The sequence below is a fragment of the Mustela lutreola genome, chromosome 1 (assembly GCF_030435805.1).
Source record: "Mustela lutreola isolate mMusLut2 chromosome 1, mMusLut2.pri, whole genome shotgun sequence".
Classification (NCBI taxonomy): Eukaryota; Metazoa; Chordata; class Mammalia; order Carnivora; family Mustelidae; genus Mustela; species Mustela lutreola.
The window spans coordinates 140,661,723-140,684,026 of NC_081290.1; the positions used below are offsets into that span (position 1 = coordinate 140,661,723).

Sequence of the window (22,304 nt, forward strand, 5' to 3'; positions counted from 1 at the left end):
ACATGCCAAAACGTAGCTTGTTTCTTTAATAAAAACGTGTGAGGGAACAAACAAGCCCGAGTTCTCAGGTGTCTACGGTTTCCGTGGAACTTCATTCTGCCGTCCAGAGATTTGATTAGGAGGCAAAAACTCCTACACCATGGCTGAGAAGCCAAACCTGAGTTGCCAGGCATCAGCTGCCAAGTGTTAGCTCCCTAGGCTGCTATCAGTTCCCTGCAGCGCGGTGTGCTGCTGTCGATCACGCGGTGATCAACGGAGCCCAGCCCCTGGTTCACACCACATTCGACAGCCCCTTCTAGAAAGCCAACCGCGCAAAGAATGGGCACTGAAATACAGAGGTCCTTCTACTGACCCAGGGAAAAAAATTATGAATGGGAACCTTCTGCTTCCCCAAAGCTCTGCAGACCGAACCAGCCCTGGCAGGAGCAGCTCTAAGTCAAAATGAGAGAGATGGACTCCGATCGCCCACAAACCTGCAGGAAATCTTCCATCTGCTGACAGAGTTCACCATCCCGCTGAATGTTTTCCCTCAGAGATCTCGTCCTGATGAAGAGTGAGTGCAGTTCTGCTTCCGTGTTATCCAGAGATAATCTACAAGAAGGGGAAGAGTGAGCAGGTGGTGCAGGGAAGCCAAACGAACTTTATTTTCACATTATATTTCACAAACTCTATTTTCACACATCTAGCTAAACTTCCCTAACTAACTCTTCCCCAGCTAACTCTGACCAGAAATGTCAGCTCAAAAATGTAACGGTTTATTTCTGTATTAGTAGATTTCTATACTAGACAGAGAAAAAAATATTACCACACTAATTTCTTCTAGAAATTCAAACCAGAACAGTTTATATCTTATAAGATGCTCATTCTTTGGGGGAGAAGAGAGAATATGAAATTCTGTAAATGGAAACTATGAACTGTTCACAACTTTGGCCTAATAAGCTCACTTTGGGAAAGACATGTCATCTGTGGTAAGATGTTCACAGTCAGTAACACTGAGACACTGGCCAATGACAGGGCTTGGCTTGAAGAGCTATGATTGGTGTATTTCTGCATCGGGTTCATAGCTCTTATAATCAGATATAATCACTCAGATAGCAAGCACAGGACTGGAAGTGGTTCATTGGAGCCGGCTTGTGAGAGGCCACTGTGGGCGTGGGCACCCCTCCCAACTCCTCACTCAATGAGGCCACACCAGTGGCTTGAATCTGCCACGGTAGCAGTATGCACACCATGGAAATCAGCAAGTGCTACAAACAAGGACTTCTTTCCAGGAAAGCTGGTTATTGAACATATACCACTGGATACAGGGATATGTAGTATAAATTAAAAAAACATGGAACTCAAAAGCGCTCGTGTACACAGATTAGAGCCCCATTAAAATGCACACCTATACTGGGATCAGCAGCAAATTAAAGTGAGGTAAACACAGCCTTATGTCTGGTAGATACTTTCTCTGTGAGGCTGTGTGACTAATTTAAAACGAAATCCTTTCCCAGCCCTTGGGATGGTTCCAATTGCAATAGAAAATAAACGTACCATGTTAGATTCTACAAGGAACTGGCCCTCAAGTTTGACTGATGTATACCAACTCCCAAGGTAAGAGGCTGTGCTGTTTGAGCTCTGTCTTTGGGTGTGGAGGGATTTGAAGTTCTTAATCCATATTGTTTTTACACTGATGATATTCATTGGAAACGACTACAGTGGTGTTTTTTTAATTAAAAATACAGATTAATTTTTCAAAACCCCCAAATTCCAAAAGTGCACACACACCTCTGTGAGCAAATAAAAGGGAGGTCTGAAATTTCAACAAGACAAAACTCTTTAAAGTTATAAAATGTTTTAAAGTTATAAAATATTCACCAGTTTCTTAAAAAGTAGTTTAGGGGCACCTGAGAGGCTCAGTCGACTATATGTCGGCCTTTGGCTCAGGTCCTGATCTTAGGATCCTGGGATGAAGTCCTATGTCAGGCTCACTGCTCAGCAGGGAGCCTGCCTCTCCCTCACCCCCACCCCCTCTGCTCATGCTTTTGCCCTCTTTTTCAAATCAATCAATCAATCTAAAAGGTCATTTGAAACAAAACCGTGAATTCTCAGAATTCACTTTAAGTCTTCTTCGCTTACCTAGCAGCCTCCTGAACATGGTGCAATTTTTCAGAAAAGTTTAGAAGAATGGCATCTTTCTTTTGGGCTTCCTAGAATGAAAACAGAATTTTCTCTACTGTATGTGTAAAACTGGAAGGAAATGATTATCCCAAGACTGAAAGGGACTTTAAAGTTCTTGTTTTTATGCTTGATATATTATTCAAAGCAACTCAGTGAAACGTGAACTCTTGTATTCCTCAGTTAGTAAGATTTACCAGAACTTCCCTACTCTCCAGATATATTTAACTTCCCAGAGCAACCGATCCTGACGTGAAATACAACTCATGGGCACACAAACTCAATGGAGGTGGGTGGTGGCTTAGCAGGGCCCATTGTTGCTGTGAGAATCCAATACATCCTCCTTAAATACCACCCATACCTGCGAGGGTGCCTTTAAGTGACAAGATGCCTACAGCGGTTAAACCAGTTTGCAAACTGGGTTTAAGCCGATGGTGCACAAGCCACAGAGGCCTTTGGATTCTTCACCTGTTCAGGGGACACAAGGAAGGTGGATACCAAGGGAGCAATTACCAGCTCTGGAAACATCCCCCCATGGGTAAGGACCAAGTGACACAGAGCACCTGGCTCCACGGATCTAAAGAGACTGACAGAGAGCCACCTGGGTGGCTCAGTTGTTAAGCGTCTGCCTTTGGCTCAGGTCATGATCCCATGGTCCTGGGATTGAGCCCCACATTCGACTCCCTCCTCAGCAGAGAGCCTGCTTCTCCCTCTTCCTGTGCCTGCTACTCTGTCTACTTGTGCTCTCTGTCTGTCAAATAAATAAATAAAAGCTTTAAAAAATAAATAAATAAAATAAAGGGACCGACGGAAGACTCGCTGTAAGACCCACGGGATATGGAACACATTGTCTGCTTTCAGTGTCCTGAAAAATCAACGTATTAAATGAGTCCTGAGTTCAACATGTCCTTTGTCTTCTGAAGAATGCAGTAATAATTACGTGTGTTATTTATGGAGCACGTACTAGGGGCCGAACACTAAAGCAAGCAGTTTATGGAATTATCCCCTTCAGCCCTCTTGGTTACCTGTTTGGAAGGATCACTAGCCCCATGATTAGAGGAAGAAATTGAGGGTCTTAACGTTTAAGGAACTTGTCTGAGGAAGGACAGCTAACAAAAGACAAATCAAAATCCCAGTTCTGTCCTGTCCTGAAGCTCACACTGGAAGCTGGCCCAGCTTCCTCCCTAGCTTACAGCTACATCTACGTGATGGCTATCAAAACAACAAAGACGATCCAATGAAGGAAAAACAAAAGTGGTACAATTCGTAATTTGAGATAATGTAACAACAGACAGACTTTTTCACTTTGTAACTGGTTGTTTTGGTATCCCAGAGCCCCAGCCAGAATCGGAGGTGACAGCCAGGGTGAGGACACCAAGCGCATGCTTGTCACAAGGTAGCCCGCCTCAGAGTTCACAAAGGGGAACAAACGGAAGCGATCCTTTTCACTGTTCTGGGCTCCCTCACTCTCTACACATAACCAGCCACAAATCTAGTCAGCCCAACGCTGGGAATGTCTCAGCACCCAGGCCTCTGCCCTCCGTCCCTGTGGCCGAGACTCCAAGACTCAGCTCTCTCTTTCCAAACCATCAGAGAGCCATCTTCTGCCAAGAGGGGCCCCATTTCCAGTTCTCTCTCCACTCTAGCCTATCCCCCACAGTGCCTTATTTTCTGAAAAACAAAGCCAACCTGGCCAGGCCATTATGCTGGGCTCCGACTTCCACTGGCTCCCCACTGCTAACGCATGAATCCAGATTCCTCAGTATTTAGGACGTGGATCCTTCCTAATCGGGCCTCACCAACCCTGACTCACCAACCCTGACCCTGCCTCTCCCCAACCTCTCTACTTCCCTCCTAGCCTACACCCCCAGGCATTGGTCAGCTCAGCTCAGGAAGTTGCAGGGTGCTTCTGCAAATAGAACCTTCATGGAGCCCACCTGGTCCTCTCCTGTCTCTGTGGGATGCCACCTAATACCTGGGAAAAAACTCCCCAGCGAGGACTCACATTCATTCTCTCTCTCTCTCTGAATTCCCACTTCCCCATACCTGTGCAACAAAGTGCAGAAGATTCATCCCAGGTTTATTTGCTTTTGTGTCTGCCAATTTGAGCAAAGAAGACAGTTTAAATCCTACTGCATTGCCAGCATACCCTCCCTAAAGAAGACAAATCAGAAGAAAAAATATATACGCATATCTTCAGACGGGCAAATAAACTTAGAATCACAACATCTTATTTTTTTTTAATTTTACTTACTGCATTCATGATGTTCCCTGCCTGTAGCACCAAGTGTAATATTGAATGTAGCTCCTCACACAGCATCAGCTCTGTCAAAAAAGAACACACCACAGGACCTTGAGCTTCAGTGCACAAAGAGAGCCACCACAGCCAAGTTCAAGAGGGCCTGAAGCAAGCTCTGACCCTAAACCACGTATTAAGACCGGAAAAAACAAATCAAGCCGCACATTCTGTGGTGTATCTAATGCGTCATTTGCTACTGGCAATCCGTGTCCTAGTCTTTAACTGGGAATTGATAGATATGATGCTTCAGTGTATCACAAAACACTTCAATAAGGAACATCTTCAAGGCATGGAAAATGCAAAGGCCTTATGAAAAGCAGAGCACTGTGTTATAGGAACAACCTCTTTCTTAGCAATTCTTTTTTTTTTTCCTTTCTATCCACTAGCCTTCAAGATTATATTTATAGAAGATGGAAACTAACAGAGAGCAACATTTTGCTTAGTCCACGAGCTATGAGGAGATAAAAAAAATAAACAGGCTGGGATGACATGTAAATGACTTGCAAAGTCATCTACCCTTAGGGGCCAGGCACCCAGAGACTCAGTCCACTTTATTCAAATCTACAAATTTCATTTGGATTGGCTTAAGGTCTATAAAGGAGCTTTCATTGTAATAGATCTTTAGATTAGTTCTTTAAACATAGCAGCTTTTGTACACACATCTATGCAAATTAACATTATTAAAAATTATTAATGTATGTCAAAAGCTAAAAGCAAAGTTTGACGATTCTTAAAATTACAGTATATATAGATAATAAAAAGCTATCTATGATTTTGTTAACTTCATATTCTCCATTACGTGTGGTATTACTTTCAAAAAATTACACTTGGATCACTGCCTATATTACGTTATCTAAGAAGGCCAGTATCTGAAGGTTAACCAGATAAGAAATGTTTCTGCCGTGCCCACAAATTTGCATGGCTCACTACAAGAACTATTCCATCTCGATGTGAACAGGAGGAACGGCCCTTCCAAAGTTGCTGCAACAGCCCTGGTGTGCGTGGGAAGAAATTTTAATAGGCCGCCCTATGGAAAGAAGAACCCTCGCCCTGAATTCTGAGACTCCTCTCTAAAACGGAAGAAAATACGATGGGGCTGAAGAGCATAACTTTATCTCACTATGGGCCAGAGCAACGGAACAGGAAAATCAAGTAGGAATCAACAGCTCTACAATGCCTAGAAATCCAGAAAACAACCCAGAGGAAATCGGGCTGGCACTGGACGTGGAACCCAGAAGGATGTGAGGGATGGGGAGCACCGGAGACGCTGCCGTGGAGATGAGGGGTGCCCACAACTGGGCTAGGCCTGCTTGCTCAGCGCCATACATGCCTGAGGGCAAAACCCCATTGCTTTGGAGGGAGGCAAGAGAGCAATTCCAAGGAGTCTACCTGGGCCGGCAAGTCTTTCAAAGAAATGGAAACGACCCACTCACCCCTCTCAAACACAAACAGCCCACCAGGAGTTAGAGACTTGAGGGGAAGCAGGTGGGAAAAGACACAGAGCAGAACCATCAGGAACCTGCAGAAGGGCGCACTGGAGATGCCCAGGAGGAGTCAGGAGGAAAGGAGGAATGCTGCTGAAAAAGCAGGCCTGGACACCAGAGGCCAGAGGATGAGGGAGGATGCAGCCGGCCTAAGTGCCCAGGGTTTGTGTGTGCCCGCGTGCGCACACACACACACACACACACACACACACAGCATGCACAAGGAAAGCTGACCTGGGAGAGGAACAAGAGCTAGCTACAACCAGCAAGGTTTACTCTGAAGCTGGGGATGAAAGAAATCTTCTTTTATGGGAGGTTACTATGCTAATTAATGGATTGGTCAATTAATCAATTAATTAATTAGGGAGGAAAGTAAATGGAAATAAGCCTTAACTGTCTGTCATCCCACGTAATAATCTCATTTCCCTTTTTAGGGTGTAGCAGAATTAGGATTTCACATTTTTCATTTCAACTCAACAGTTTTTTTTTTTTAAAAAGAACATGCTACCAGACCGCTGCGGCCACCATGGAAAACAGTATGGAGGTTTCTCAAAAAATTCAAAATAGAATGACCACACGATCCAGTAATTCCACTGCTGGGTATTTACCTCCAAAATATGAAAACACTAACTCAAAGGGATACATGCAGCCCTATGTTTACTGGGGCATTATTTACAGTAGCCAAATTACGGAAGCAGCCCAAGTGTCCATCAATGGATGGATGGGTAAAGAAGAGGTGGTGTATATACACAGTGGAATCATACTCAGCCATCAGAAAAGAATGAAACCTTGCCACTTGCAGCGATATGGGGGGATCTAGATGGTATAATGCTGAGAAAAATAAGTCAGTCAGAGAAAGACAAATTCTATGATTTTGCCCATATGTAGAATTTAAGAAACAAAAACAAAGAAAAAAGACAGACCAAAAAACCAGACTGGACTCTAAAGAACAAATTGGTGGTCAAGGGGCGAGGTGGGTGGGGGATGGGAGATGGGGCAGAGAGGTGAAGGGGATGGAGAGTACACTTCTCGTGATGAGCACCGAGTGCCGGGGGCAACTGCTGAATCACTGCATCGTACACCTGAGACTGAGAGAGCACTGTGTGTGAACTACACTGGCATTAAAAAATAAACTGATTTTAGGGGCGCCTGGGTGGCTCAATGGGCTAAGCAGCTGCCTTCGGCTCAGGTCATGGTCTCAGGGTCCTGGGTTCAAGTCCTGCATCCGGCTCTCTGCTCAGCAGAGAGCCTGCTTCCTCCTCTCTCTGCCTCTCTGCGTGCTTGTGATCTCTCTCTGTCAAATAAATAAATAAAATCTTTTAAAAAATTTATTTTAATAAGAAATAAATTGATTTTAGGAGAGCCTGGGTGGCTCAGTGGGTTAAAGCCTCTGCCTTCGGCTCAGGTCATGGTCTCAGGGTCCTGGGATCAAGTCCTGCATCCGGCTCTCTGCTCAGCAGGGAGCCTCCTTCCCCCTCTCTCTCTGCCTGCCTCTCTGTGTACTTGTGATCTCTCTCTCTATATCAAATAAATAAATAAAATCTTTAAAAAAAAAAAAAGAAATAAATTGATTTTAAAAATCAGGAGAAGAAAGCGTACTAAAAAGAATAAAAACTAAAATAAAGTGCTCCCACCAAAATTAATAAAAACAAATTACATGAAGCCTCACGTGGTCACTTACCTTTAGTTGCGGTTCTTAGAATTGTTATGTCTGTGTATAGAGAAGAACACGAAGGTAAAAATTCTTTCTTTAGCACCATGGCTTCAATCCGAAGTGAATAGCTGAAACATAAAAAGTAAAACTGTAGGGGCACCTAGATGGCTCAGTGGGTTAAGTGTCTGCCTTCAGCTCAGGTCACGATCCCAGAGTCCTGAGATCGAGCTCCCCATCGGACTCCCTGCTCAGCGGGAAGCCTGCCTACCCCTCTCCCCCTCCCCCTGCTTGTGTTTGCTCTCTTGCTGTGTCTCCCTCTATCCAATAAATAAATAAAGTCTTGGAAAAAAAAAAAAAGTAAAACTGTTGCATTTGATGTCACTGATTTTAAACCCTTTCTCTGTGAGGAACAGTGATGGACAATCCTTACTTTGGCACCTGAATCAAGTAGTGCAGAAAGGAGTCCGCCAGGGACAGCTTGGACACATCTCCACTAAATGTTTTCAATTTCTTTATCTAAAAGATAAACAGAGAATAGAGAAAAAGAAAATAACTTGTGATTAAAATGTAACATTATTTTAAATTTCATCTTAGAATCCCTGTAAGAAAGTAAGATTTCAGGACTAAATTCAAATTAATAAAAATGTAGACCCAAGAAAAGACAGAAAAGGAAATAATCACAAGGACTATGTTTTTTTGAAAGAGAAACCAGACAAATGAGAAGAAGAGCTGTGCCATGTGTGTGGGTATAAATAACCTCAGACTGTCTGGAGAATCAGAGACATAGGAGTCCTCAAGGGAAGGGTCAGTTCTAAGGATGGAAATGTTCTGTAAGTTACAATCTGGAAAGGAGATCACTGGGAGGAGGAGGAGGACACTAGGTCCTCTAGGTCCCTAATGAAAAAAAATCTCAATATTTTGGATATTTTGGATATAAAGTACTCGGACTGGGGGAGGGCTAACAGACCTTTCTGTGGCCAAATCCCCCCTCCACACAGAACAGCCTCACACCAAGCGGCTGCAAGAACACACAGGCTGGGGCGCCTGGGTGGCTCAGTGGGTTGGGCCGCTGCCTTCGGCTCAGGTCATGATCTCAGGGTCCTGGGATCGAGTCCCACATCGGGCTCTCTGCTTAGTGGGGAGCCTGCTTCCCTCTCTCTCTGCCTGCCTCTCTGCCTACTTGTCATCTCTCTCTCTGTCAAATAAATAAATAAAATCTTTAAAAAAAAAAAAAAAAAAAAAAAAGAACACACAGGCTGTCCAGTGGGAAGAGAAAAAGGAACAGGGCTTAAGCAGCTGAGGGGTCAATGTCAAGACCTCCCCTTTGAAAATGACCAGGAAATAAAGCAAGGTACATTCAGATCCCATTTCTAGAAATTTTACAAGAGGCACCCACCGCGACCCCCGTTCTCCATACACACACCACAGGTGTGGGGGGAAAGACTAGAATGTCCTCCCCCTACCTACACAAGGTGACAGGTTTATTATTTTTCTTCTGCTGCTCATTTTTGTGTCCTAAAATGTCTGTATGAACATGGATTACTCTTGTAAAAAATTCAACTCAACTCAACGTTATCCTTTTAACCGCAGCAAAGAGAAACAAGAGTTCTGACCCAGGAATACAGCCGAACAGCTAGCAGTAGGGGATGGAAGCAAAGAGAAAGTTCTCACACTGCATCAGAGCAAATCAGCACCTCCACCACGTGGAGAACGGGACCAGCCCGGTGGTGGGAACTTTTCTACTACTTGCAACTGTCGTAGAGCGTCTTGCAACAAGAATACTTTCCGGTAAATTGAACCTTGGGACTACGAGTAAAGTAGACAGCCCACCTCTGCAGCTAACTGTTGTCAATGAGCACTCACCATCTTTCATTAGTCTTTTAAAGCTCACTCTCTTCCATCCCTGGGATCATGGCGGGTGCCCATAAAAATAACATGCCTTTTCAGTGTCTTGAGAAATAGGAAATGACAGCTCCAAAACACAGAGCAGGGAGTATTTGCAAAGATCCACAAACTGAAGTGTCTACCTCAACAATCTGAAAATACAAAATGTCACGGGACCGATGGACACCCTAGACTTAAGTCTGATGCTTAAGACTACATTTTTTAAAAAATGGGCAGAAAACAGCCATTGGTAGAACGGCATTACTTCTTCTACCGTTAGGGCCCCAAACTGAATTTCCCATTTTTAGGTTTATTTGACTTAGGGGCAGATGGAATTTCTGGTTGAGCTAAACTCAAGTCAGTACCTAGCAGCTGAATGGAGAAAACCGTAGGAGGTCCTGATCCTTTCTGAACTAGAGTTTAGCAATTCACTATATATGGAAAGGGGCAGAGCGAGGTTGTCCCTTTTCTAAGACCATCAACTCAGCATGTGCAAAGCTTCTGAAAAGAGCACAATTTTCTGTCTAAAGCATATAGAATAGGTCACATTAAATAAACCTGGTAGGTATTTCTATTAAACATGTGCTCAAGCTGTAACTGAACAATGATTAATCTCCTTCACTTACATAAAGAGCTGAAAATGTTTATGGATTTCAAGAGCATGGTGATGGAAAGATAGTATTTAATTTAAATGCCATGTACACAGTCGTTAATTCCATTTCAAAATGAGACTCGTTCATTAAGAGGGATTACTGTACCTTCACAGTGGTAGGGAGGTAAAAAAGAGAGGTGAACAAACCCTATAATTATTGTACATTCTCGTCATCATCAAAAAGCATTTATCACACATTGTTAGGCATAATTTTGTTGGCTGAGCCAAGGGACTCTCGTTATGACCTGGCTGTGCCCGGTGTCTGTCCTAACAGCAGAAAGCATGCTCCTTAAGACGTACACATTCCCAAGGAGAGACCACCTTCATCCCATCTAATCCCACTCGCACGATCTCGAAATAGCAAGATTTCCCACCAAAAGGTTCACCCAAGAGAATACCCTGGGGTTTCCTCCCTGTCCTTCTCCCCAACAAGAGGCAGAGTTGGTATAGAAGGTTGGGAGGAGAGGATAAAAATGTCAGAGGAGGCAACCAACCTGCTGCCTGAGACAACAGGAAATTTCTACCCCCTTCCAGCCAGCCCTCGGTCGCTGAAAGTGACACAGGAGTGGGGCCCCACCCCTAAGGGAGGGAAGGACTCCCAGGCTGCATCTGGGCTCCCTTCTGACCATCCACCCCGCTCCTGCACCAGCCTCTCCCTTGTCCCCTCTCTGCCCACAGGAATACTTTTCAGGGCAAAGAACCCCCTCCCAGGGCTTTTATTTCTGGGCCTGCCTTCTTCCTCTCCAAGTTTTAACCGTGCAAACATGTAGAGCAAAATGAAAAAAAAAAAAAAAAAAAAACATGCCCGATAAAAGATCTGTGGGGAAGGGCAGAGAAATCCTGAAAACAAATTAACCTTCTTCTGGCTTGTCAGCTGAGAATGCACGACTGAAAAGGGCTGTTTCCGCTCATATTTTTCACCATGCTGATAAGATGACAGTATCGCTCAAGCGACAGACACTCGCCCGCTGCTCGCTCTGGAGCAGGGGCGATGAAAGGGCTGGAGGGAGGCCCCCGGTGGTGCGGGGTGGGGTTGTGAGAACCTTTGCCCTTCCTTCCTCAAAGGGATGCGGCGGAGTGCCGCAGAAGGAACCGGGCTGGGGTCAGATGAATCACGTGCAAATCCACTTTCCCCTCTGGCCTGTTGAGTATGGGCCACAGGAGCGGAGTTCCAGCGAAGCTGCGTGAGCCTCAGTTTCCCATCTGTACCCTGAGGACTGCCTGACAATGTGGCTGAGAAGATTCAGTGGCAAAGGCACCCCAGATCATCAGAGCTGCAACGGAGTGACCTTCTACGTGCCAGGCACACCAGACTACACACTTGATCCCATTATCTTGCCCGACTGCATTCTGCCCTGCCCAGTGCCTGGAACACAGGGACACACATGCTCCGTCAATGTTCAGTCCCTTCCTGTGCGAAAAATGAGCACAGAACATGACACCCCAAGCTTAGCGACATGTGGTTACGCAGACACTGGTGCACTTATTAACATATTTCTGCCACATTCCTAAGCCTCTCTCACTTGGCCCTGGTTCCCCCTTGGCCCCATCCCTATCCTCCACCCTCTACCCTAGACTTGGGGGTTGGCCTTGGTCCAGGTGGCTCTGGGGACCACGCGGCACTCAGAGTGAGGCCCGTGGGTCCCCGCAGCAGGCATCTGTCAGAAGGTGGCTTCCACAGGCACAGAGACGCCCTCGCAGATCCCCGCAGTGGTTCAGGGAGGGGCGCCAAGAAGCCCTGGAGATGGCCAGCGTGTTCCCGCTGAAGGAAGCTCCCAGCTGAGTGTGGAGGGCGTGGTGAGCTGAAGCCCAGAGTCGGTAATGTAAACAAGAAGTGTGACCAAGCCTGTCGGGTATTCAGGCTAAGGATGACCCTGCAGGGGGCACCTGGGTGGCTCAGTAGGTTAAGCCTCTGCCTTCAGCTCAGGTCATGATCTCAGGGTCCTGGGATCAAGCCCCACAGGGGGCTCTCTGCTCAGCGGGGAGCCTGCTTCCCCCCTCTCTCTCTGCCTGCCTCTCTGCCTACTTGTTCTCTCTCTCTCTCTCTGTCAAATAAATAAATAAAATATTTTTTTAAAAAAAGATTCTCTCGGGCGCCTGGGTGGCTCAGTGGGTTAAGCCGCTGCCTTCGGCTCAGGTCACGATCTCAGGGTCCTGGGATCAAGTCCCGCATCGGGCCCTCTGCTCAGCAGGGAGCCTGCTTCCTCCTCTCTCTCTCTGCCTACTTGTAATCTCTCTCTGTCAAATAAATAAATAAAATCTTTAAAAAAAAAAAAAAAAAGATTCTCTCTGCCCTTCACCTCTCTCTCTAAAAAAAAAAAAAAAAAAAAAAAAAAAAAGACCCTGAAGCAGGAGAGGGGGACAGGAGAAGCAGCTGCCTCTGGCTTGGTGGCAGTCTCAGGGCTCTGTCTCATCCCAGCAGGACGTTGTCTCCGGGGCTGGCTAACTGGTGGGGAGCGAATGCAGCACTCGGGTGGGTTTCAGTCGTCTTACCATTAACAGCCCCCCTTGAATTATGCGCCACCCCTCCAGCTCAACAACATGGAGGCTTGGCAGCTAAGTTGCTTCTTTGAAAAATCCCCGAGGCCTCTGCAGCCTTTGCATTCTCTAATCACCCCTGAATTTAAAATTAGAAATGAAGGTATTAGGAAAACCTGTACTTAATCTCCCACCTCTTCACTGCGGCACGAAGCTGGCAGCCTCCCCCAACCCCGCCCAATGTCCCTTTCGTTAGAAATTTAGAGCTTTTTGGAACATGTCTACACGCGCTCTCAAATGTGACCCTCACTGAAATAAGGCATGAGGTCAGGCAGGAGTAAGCACAGCACCAAGTCCTAAGGAGGAGGCACGAAAAAAAAGCCGAAAGGGGAGTAAGATTTCAAGAACAACTGTCTTTTTAAAATCCAAATTAATTAAACCCTAGCTATCCTAATTAAAGAACTCTGAAACTCTCATTCTGTACATTAAAAAAGACTAAGGGCTGTTCAGTGTATAAGATCCAAGGTAAATTATGATTTAACATACCTTTCCCTCAAGACTTCAAGACCCTTTATGGTCATTAATAAATGCTGGTAATTAATCTTGACTTAGGTAAATTACACTTAATTTGCAAACAGAAAAGCTGACAGAGAGAGAGAGGTTCAGATTATCAAATACACCTAGAATCCTCAGTTACCTAGTATGACCCTTGAGTTGGCTTTGCAAGTTTATCACAGATTGATGTAGAAGAAGTACAGATATATACTCCTCTTGTTATTTATGGCACTAAAGTCAAATGCCATAAATTATGTGTGGGAAGAAGAGTGGGATGGGGAAGAGAAGAACCAGCAGTGTGGGTAAAAGGGTAACTTAAACTTTTTACTTTGTAAGATTTCACATTATTTAAATGTTTGCAAGCACATATATTCATGTCATTTCTTACTAAAAATTTTCAGGGTTCCCGTTTTTAGAAATAAAAGGCAGTATTACAATTTTGTAAGATTTTACAAAGTTTCCAACCATTCAACGGCTCAGTTAATTCAGTCCTCCCAAAAAGATGATTAACTTTATACTGCAGTACTAAACCGCTATCACAGCAATTTCCCCCTTTAAGTCAATTACAGAGACAACATTTCTTAGCAGTTTACCTACTTCTCCAAAATTTTAAAGCATCTTTATCCAAAAGTGATTTCCTTTTATTTTTGTGTGTATAAGGTAGACATATTTATAAAATAACCTAGATACGGCCTCAGCAAAAACTGTCATTGGTGATGGAAAAGGAAACCAAATTTAATTTTGGTCCCTTGTGCCCGGTACCATGCCCGATGCATAACTAAGGGTTCGGCATCCTAGCAAACCCTCACTGTACAGGTGCAAACACTAAGTTCAGCAGAGTTGGGAAATTTGCCCAAGCAAGGGGACATCTGTTCCCTAACTCCACAATTTATGCTCTCTCTGCTAAGTCACTTTTTATTACTTGGATATGAGAAGACTCTGGCTCTAGGTAGCAGAGGGCCCCTCCCAGATTGAGTTCTGACACTCTGAAAAATACTGAGCTTTGATCATCACTCCTACCATCTAAAACTCCTGTGCCAAATTCCTCACCTCCTCTGACTCCGGCAAAAGCTTAAGAAATTCTCGCAAGGTCTCTGATCCATAATGCTCACTCTTTCCCTGATGAATATCTTCTACGATGGACTGAGGAGACCTGGAAAAGGTAATTAATTAGATTCCATTTCATGTCTGTTGGAGTGCGAAAGAAACACAAGTCAGTGGAAACTAAAACAAATCACCTTGACCCTTTGCCCATCCTGCCTTCTTCCCAGTCGGAGGGACGTCCTGTGTCAGCAATCACAGGAGACTCAATGCCAGGGAAAGCGGGGGTCCCAACACACAGCCCAGAGGCCCCTACACCCAGAAGCCGACCCTTGGGCATCCCAGAAAAGCGGAAAGTGGCAGCAAACCATAGGAGTCTTCTCTGGGAGAAGAAAAGCAATCCCCTTTGGTGTGGAACCCTGGCGAGCCTCTCCTCTCCACTTTGGAACACTGGCATTTCACCACTGTCTTCTGACCAGTCCAGCCTCCGATGAGGGGCAACACTATAGATGAACTCATAAATTCCCCGGCACGACAGGCTTGAACAGATGCCCTCAGGCAGCTCTGCCTGGACTTCAAGCCACTAGGTTATGCTCCCATGCAGGAAAAGAGCAGAGAGCGACAGGCACTGGCGCACTCATCACGCCGTGTGTTGAAGGAGGGTAGGCAGGTATGAGGAATGAACTTCGCTCATCTTAGAAGCTGAATTTTCAGCTTGGCCACACCCACAGACTGATGCTGACACCAGGGATATGCCTAAAGTTGCAAATGTGTGCAAAAACCTTACTTCTTAAATTGCTTAAGAAATATCCCAATATTCATGCTCCGTTTTGCATCCAAGACCGTAATCTGGAAAAGAACAGACATACAGAAGACTATTACAAATGAGAAGACTTCGGAGGGAAGAAGAGAAGTAAAACCTATCAAAATACAACACTAATTATGAAAGAATAACTTCCAGTGTGTAAATCTGGTTATTAATCAGCACACCTAACACAGTTTTGCAAATCTTAAAATATTATCATCTCCCCAAACTTCCTGCAATGATCTATTTCGTTAACTATACATATCTATTTTAATCTTGCCTAACTTTTTTTTTTTTTTTTGAAAGAAAGTGAGAAGGTGTGTGTGCACAAGCTAGGGGAGGGGCAGGGGGAGAGAGAGAGAATCCTAAGAAGGCTCCATGTTCAGTGCAGAGCCTGCTCAGGGCTCGATCTCAGGACCCTGAGATCATGACCTGAGCTGAAACTGAGAGTCAGACACTTAACTGACTGAACCACTGAGGCGCCCCTTATCTTATATAATTATTAGTGAACAATGTATATTAAAATTGTTTAAATTTAGCTATTTCCTCTTAGAATAATATAGACTTCATTTAAAAGCTCAAATTTGAAAAACAGCTGTGTTAGCATAGTCAGATCATATGAGATTTGAACTAAGAAAGCAAAAAATAACTCAAGCAACTGTAGAGTTCCAAACCCTGCTTTAGGGGTATAGAAGAACCAGTATTGTTATTTTAAGAAATGTAATAAAATTAATTTTTTTTCTAAAAGATATATTTCTTTTCATTGAGAAAGAATATGTGCCCTTCATATATTGTCCTTTGGGGAAGGTAAAAAAGTCTTCTACGTTTTATTTACTCAGAATTTAAAAAGGAAAATTGTTGTGCTGTATTTCACCGAGTCTAACAATGCATATTAACATCACTGGAATCAGGATGTGTCTGACAATGCACAGCATCTTCGACTTAATGAAATATGGTGCCATTCGAATTTACTGTTGAAACCGGATTTGAGCTACCATAGGTTTTAGCTGTTCAAAATGAAAAATTAGGCAGCATTTTATCAGACTAGAAATTAGACAGACACTTTGTTCAGCAGGGGGTGGGGAGGATGTTGTTATTAAAAACAGAAGCCGGGGCATCTGGGTGGCTCAGTTGATTAAGTGTCTACCTTCAGCTCAGGTCATGATCCCGGGGTCCAAGAGTCCAAAAGCCCAGGAGTCCCGGGATCAAGCCCGCATCAGGCTCTCTGTTCAGCAGGGAGTCTGCTTCTCCCTCTACCCCTCACCTCCTTTGTGCTCTCGCTCTCTCTTAAATAAAATCTTTAAAATAAATAAATAAAAATCTTTATACATACATACATACATACATACATACATAAACATTCATACAGAAGCCATTTCTTTCTCTGGAAGGGAACATCCAAGATACATGGAGGAAAAGATCACCTTAACACTGCTTAAAACTGTTGTTGTTTTTTTTTTCCAACTGTTTTTTGGTAAAGGGAGACTAGCTAAAACAGGAATGTTGTTATGATTCTCTTCCTTTCCAAATGTATGTGATTCATTTGTGAACAAAAGCGAATCAGGTTTCAGATTAAATTCCTGTTCTCTAGGTCTGCTTGTAAGTTTCTAAGCAGCAGCGAGAACTGTTAACCAAATTTAATGGCACTTCCTGGCTATAAGGTTAAATTTTTACGGGAGTGTGGCTGCCTTCTTTTGAAGGCTGATCTTAAACAATCACATTATTTACTATCCTGGGGGTTTATTTCATGTTCTTGCAATCACCTACCAGCCATAAAATAAACTCCCAGGCGCACAGGGCAGGCTCCTTATGGGAAACCTACCCAGGACAGCAGTTCAAGCTCAGTGTGAAAGGAGGGGAGAAGAGGGGCAGAGAATAAAACCTGTCAAACATAACACCCTTTAAAGGGGAAAGCGCATACAAAACAGAGGAATCTAAATTTAGTACGACAGAAAACAAGTGTATATTATAATCCATCAATTAAAAAGCTACAAATAAGAACACGTATACTGATATAGTAGTATTTGTACCCAAAGGACTCCCTCGGCACTCACCTCTACCCAGAATGAGGAAAAAACTTCTTTCTTATTTCTCTCATTAAATCACCACCTCTTGCTCTATTTAACCCTGGATGGCAGCACCCTCCCCCGCCCCCAGCTCCACGCCCCACCCCTGACCCCGACACTCCATGCCCCCAACCTAGGTTCACAGCTCCTACTCCTGGAAAAGGGATGGAGAAATTATTCTTTTTACTCCTATTTGAGAGATAAGGAAACCAAGCCGCAGAGATGTCACGTTATCCCTTTCCCAAAGCAACACGAGAACTGAAATGCTAGTCTGGGTCTCTCAGGTTCCTTCTCACTCTAGTTCCTGTGAGTTTGAATATCGCTAGGAATAGAGAGAAGGGGCCAGGCTTCCCCCCACCTCCCCGAGTGGTACCCACTCCAGGAATGGGGGCAGATCTAAAGAAAGCCACCCCTAGGGCCTGGCCAAGTCCCCTGGCAACTCCAGAGCTGTATGTGGGAGATGATGGATAGAAATCCTATTCTCACAGCTGAGACAGCCTCCAGGAGCTGCCATCACGAGTGCCCCTTGATTCGGGGTAGCAGCTACAGCCTGGGGCAGTGGCTACTTCCACCACTTGAAGCAAAGCTTCAGAAACTGGCCAACAGTTTAACAGAGGGACACCTAGGTAGCTCAGTCAGTCGAGCGTCTGCCTTCTGCTCAGGTCAGTCCTGCATCTGCACTGGGCTCCTTGCTGAGCCGGGAGCCTGCTTCTCCCTCTCCCTCTGCTGCTCCCCCTGCTTGTGTTCGCTCTCTCTGACAAATAAATAAAATCTTATAAAAAAATATTTTAAGAGAATTCAGCAATACTCCTAAGGAATAGCCTGGGCTGGCCATCACTGAGCACCTTCTAGGGCAAAGAGAGCCCAGAGCCTCATCCAAACAGCAGGAAAACTGATAGCATTCCAGGGGCAGTCCTGCTCTCTCCTGGCATCCTCTGACTTGCCTAGCGTGCAAGCTCATTCTTCCTCACAGGCTGTCACACTGGATCCTTCTAAGGCAGTGTTATAAAAGTGTTTGTTAAAGTCTTTTAAAGTAGATTGTCACCTCACATGCAAATTAGCTTATCTTACTCCCCAAATGCTTGCCAGCTCAAAGCTGGGCAATTCAGGAACCTCTGTGTGTGGGACTGGCTGGTGTTCTGGAATCCCCCAGAGCACTGGACTGTGCACGTGCCGGTGGCACAGGCCACAACAGACAGCCTCAGGAACAAGAATGGCTTAACACAGCTCCCTCCCTGCCCACCAGTTCCAATCGACCAGAATCTTCTTTTCTGGACACCGCAGGACAGGGAGGCAGGACCCCCACTGAAATCAGGGCCTGTCACATCAGGGACAGCCCGAGTACTACAGAGCTCACAGGCTTTCCCGTCAAGGACCACCGAAGAGTCATGCCAGCCTGGGAGAACAAGGGAACAAAATACAACGTCCTGTGCCCCATTCACATGGTTCTGAGGACTTCCCACTAGGATGGGAGGTGGCCCTGCTGGAGAACCAGTGTCCCCACACACGGCCCGGCTGACCAGGGCTGTCAGGTCTCCCTCTGAAACACTGAGACTACAGCACTTGGGCAGGGCTCTGATTGGTTCCACCGCAACCCTTTAAGCACCCCTCTTTTCTTCTATGATTCCGGAACATTCATCCACAAGCAATCCCCTACACAAATTGCCTCCCATAGTCTTTCAAGGAAGAAGCAGCTTTTGTATTTTAGTTGTGGTTAAAAAAAAGGAAAAAAATGGAACATTTATCACCTTAACCACTTTTATTTTTTTTAAGTAATCTCTACCCCAATGTGGGGCTCGAACTCACGACCCCGAGATCAGGAGCGGCATACTCTACCAACTGAGCCAGCCAGGAGCCCTCCTCCTGCACCATTTTTAAGTGGTCAGTGTCAGGAAGAGCACTGACATTGTGGTCCAGCCATCACCACCACAACCCCGCAGAACTCTTCCCATTTTACAGCACTGCAGCTCTGTACCCATTAAGTCCTAACGCCCCCTCCTGCCTTCAGCCCTTGCCAACCACCTTTCTGCTTTCCATCTCTATGAGTCTGACTGTTCTGGGAAACTTCACACCCGGGGAATCATATGGTATTTGTCCTCCTGCGACTGGTTTATTTCACTGAGCATGATGTCCTCAGAAGAAATGGTTAAGCCACGTTTCTTTCAAAAGGTCAAAGAGGGCTTCCCTTTCTAAGTACCACTAAGTAGTGGTTATTTCAAGGCTATGTCAATTTTGGAAAAGCAAAATTTAAAAAAAATCTTCCTGGATCCTCTTATATAGACATAGCTTTTGGTTTTTGATGTTTTTGTTTTGTTTTGTTTTCATTTTCTTTTTCATTTTGGTTGGCTGCCAAATGGGAAATGTTCCAGCCTGAATCGAGGCTGGGGGGCCGTGGGGCTGGGGATAAAAACCTAGTTGAAGCTTCTTTTTTTTCCCCCTCCTTTCAAATGTATTTCAAATACTCATCTAGTTCTATAGTTCTGGATTGAGCATGTCCCAGAATCCTGGAACATACTGAAACCATCACAAAAGTTGAGAAAGAATAGATTGGAGTGGGAGAATAAGTTATTACTGTTCAGAAAATTAGAAAAAGCAATCTTCCTTCCCTCCTCCCTTCCTCGCTTTTTTCTCCTAATAAGGACTTTTAGTTATTTCTCATAAGGTAATATTAATTTTAATTATAAAATTACTATAGCCAGCATCGAGAATGATCTCATGTATTCCAACATTTGTGGGTTTTTTCCTTTTTTATTTTACTTTTATTGAGGTATAATTAACAAATAAAATGTAAGATATTTAAGATGTGCATCATGCTTATTTGATATATGTAAACACGGCGAAAGGACTCCCGCTCCCCCCACCTCACGGTCATCTTTGGTTCCTCCTTTTCAGTGAGAACATTTAAGTTCTATTCTCTTAGCAAGTTTCTATTACCCAACACAGTGTTATCAGCTGTAGTTACCTTGTTTTATACTACATCCTCAGGCCTTGTTCATCTTGTGTATTGTCAATCCTGCTTTTGATCATATTGATCTACATACTGATCAACACTCCCTTTGGTCCCTTGGTTCAGTTCTGTCAGCTCAGCTAGCTTTAATTTTCTTCAGAGGATATCAACTAGCTAAGACTGTCACTTTTTTTTTTCTTTTAATTTTATTTGAGAGAAAGAGAGCACAAGCAGTGGGGAGCGGTAGAGGGAGAAGCAGACTCCCCACCGAGCAGGGAGCTTGATGTGGAACTCAATCCAAGGACCCTGGGATCATGACCTGAGCCAAAGGCAGGTGCTTAACCGACTGAGCCACCCAGGCACCTTATTTCTTCCTTTAGAGCACTGTAGATTCCAGTGGGAGACATGAGACCCAGCTGACCAGTGTGAGCGATGCTGAAGGGGCTGGGAGCAGTGGGGACAGACAGACAGAAAACATCTCAGGGAAGAGGTCAGTGAACTCGGCAAAGAAGGTGGAGTTTTAGCTGAATTGGGTTATTACTATCCCCAGTAATATAGTTTTGTTATTTCTAATTATTTTATTACAGTTTAATTATTATTTTAACATTTGTAGCCTCCTCAGGTTAATTTTTAGGTAACAAAAACACAAGGTTAGTAATATTTCATAACCTTTCCTCCCCTCCCCATTACTAAATGTTCCAATTTACTCTCTTGAGTGTTGTTCTTCCTAAATTCAGCCATTCCTGAACCCAGCTCTTCCTTATCTTCCAGCAACTCCTTTGTCTGGAATATAATGAAACTTATTTGTAATGCTTTATAAGCCCTTTCAAGTAGAAGCCAACCACATAATGGCAGGCCATTTTTGCAGGAGGTTATTATGTTTCAAAGGGACATTATCTGATCCCTGAGGTGCTTGAACCTCCAAATCATGGCCTGTGTTTCCAGGCTCAGGATGGGTCCCTCTGCCAAACGTGCTAGTTAGGGTATTTTCCACTCCACGCAGACAGGGAGTGGGAACTAGTACTTTCAACCCTAGATTCCATTTACTCCTTCTGAGTAAATTGGGAAACTTATCTCTGGACCTTGTGAAACTATCACTCTGCTGAGTTGTAATTTCCTTAGGAGAAAGTCTAATGTGGGCAGAAAATAGCATGTACTGTATTCTTTTACTGCAAAATATATATATACACATATATAGTTATTAATTTATATTTTTAATATATATTTTAAAATTAAATACAATATAAAATTATTTATGAATTATTTATAAGTATTAACATATTTATAAATATTTTATATATATAATACTTCTAACCATGTTGGGGATAGCATGAAAAATTAAAAATAATTCTGGATAACCCTCTGTTATGTGGCGATATTGCCTAATACACACTCAAATCCATCCACCTAAACTACTCATCCTACTTGAGTTCTAAAGAGTTGAAAAGTTAGATTATCTTATGACACACGGTCATGGTGGTTTAATTTTTCCTTCTAGCAGCTTCTCTCAGATTAGGACTTACCAGTGTTAAAAAACAGTCACACACCCATATTCATCGCACCATATTCGCAATAGCCAAAAGGTGGAGACCCACATACCCATCAATGGATGACAAGATCAACACAATGTGGTATATATACAGAGGAATATCACTCAGCCTTAAAATTCTGACACGTACTACACGGGTGAACCTTAATGACATTATGCAAACTGAAATGTTCCAGTTGCAAAGAAACAAATACTATATGATCCCACTTACAGAAAGCACATAGAGTGGTTAAATTTTTAGAGACAGAAAGCAGAAAGGTGGTTGGTGGGGCTGAATTCAGGAGGGAATGAGGAGACAGGACTTAACGGGTACAGAGCTGCAATTCTGCCAGATGGGAAGAGTTCTGTGGGGGCGTGGTGGTGACAGTTGGACCACAATGTCAATGAGCTTCCTGACACTGAACAGCACGTTTTTAAGCAGTTAAGATGGTAAATGTAATGTGTATTTTATCCCTGCTACTTCCCTCCCTCCCTGAGTGCTTTTATCTGTAGAACAGATAAAATTAAATTAAAGCTGTGAATTAAATTAAATTAAATTAATTAAATTTAAATGAATTAAAGCTGTGAGTTCCAGCAGCCCCTGGAATTATCATTTTCCAAAATAAATTTACTTATATTACATCATATCAGATCATATATTATATTATATTATATATTATAAAAATATTTATAAGGGAGGCCATGCATTCTAACCTGGTAGCTGCCCACTCAGCAGTATTGTGAGCTAGAC

General features: G+C 44.0%; 1 protein-coding gene across 2 annotated transcripts in view; it reads right to left on the reverse strand.

Moving 5' to 3' along the window:
* Positions 1 to 22,304, reverse strand: part of FHDC1 (FH2 domain containing 1) — a 41,414-nt gene that overhangs the window by 10,614 nt on the left and 8,496 nt on the right. For both annotated transcript variants that reach the window (XM_059175297.1, XM_059175306.1), the window contains exons 3-10: positions 14,995 to 15,056; positions 14,217 to 14,319; positions 8,028 to 8,113; positions 7,625 to 7,725; positions 4,415 to 4,485; positions 4,207 to 4,314; positions 2,122 to 2,192; positions 474 to 591 (exon numbers count right to left, since the gene is read on the reverse strand). In XM_059175297.1, the coding sequence (XP_059031280.1) occupies positions 474 to 591; positions 2,122 to 2,192; positions 4,207 to 4,314; positions 4,415 to 4,485; positions 7,625 to 7,725; positions 8,028 to 8,113; positions 14,217 to 14,319; positions 14,995 to 15,056 (720 nt within the window). The remainder of the gene's footprint in view (positions 1 to 473; positions 592 to 2,121; positions 2,193 to 4,206; positions 4,315 to 4,414; positions 4,486 to 7,624; positions 7,726 to 8,027; positions 8,114 to 14,216; positions 14,320 to 14,994; positions 15,057 to 22,304) is intronic.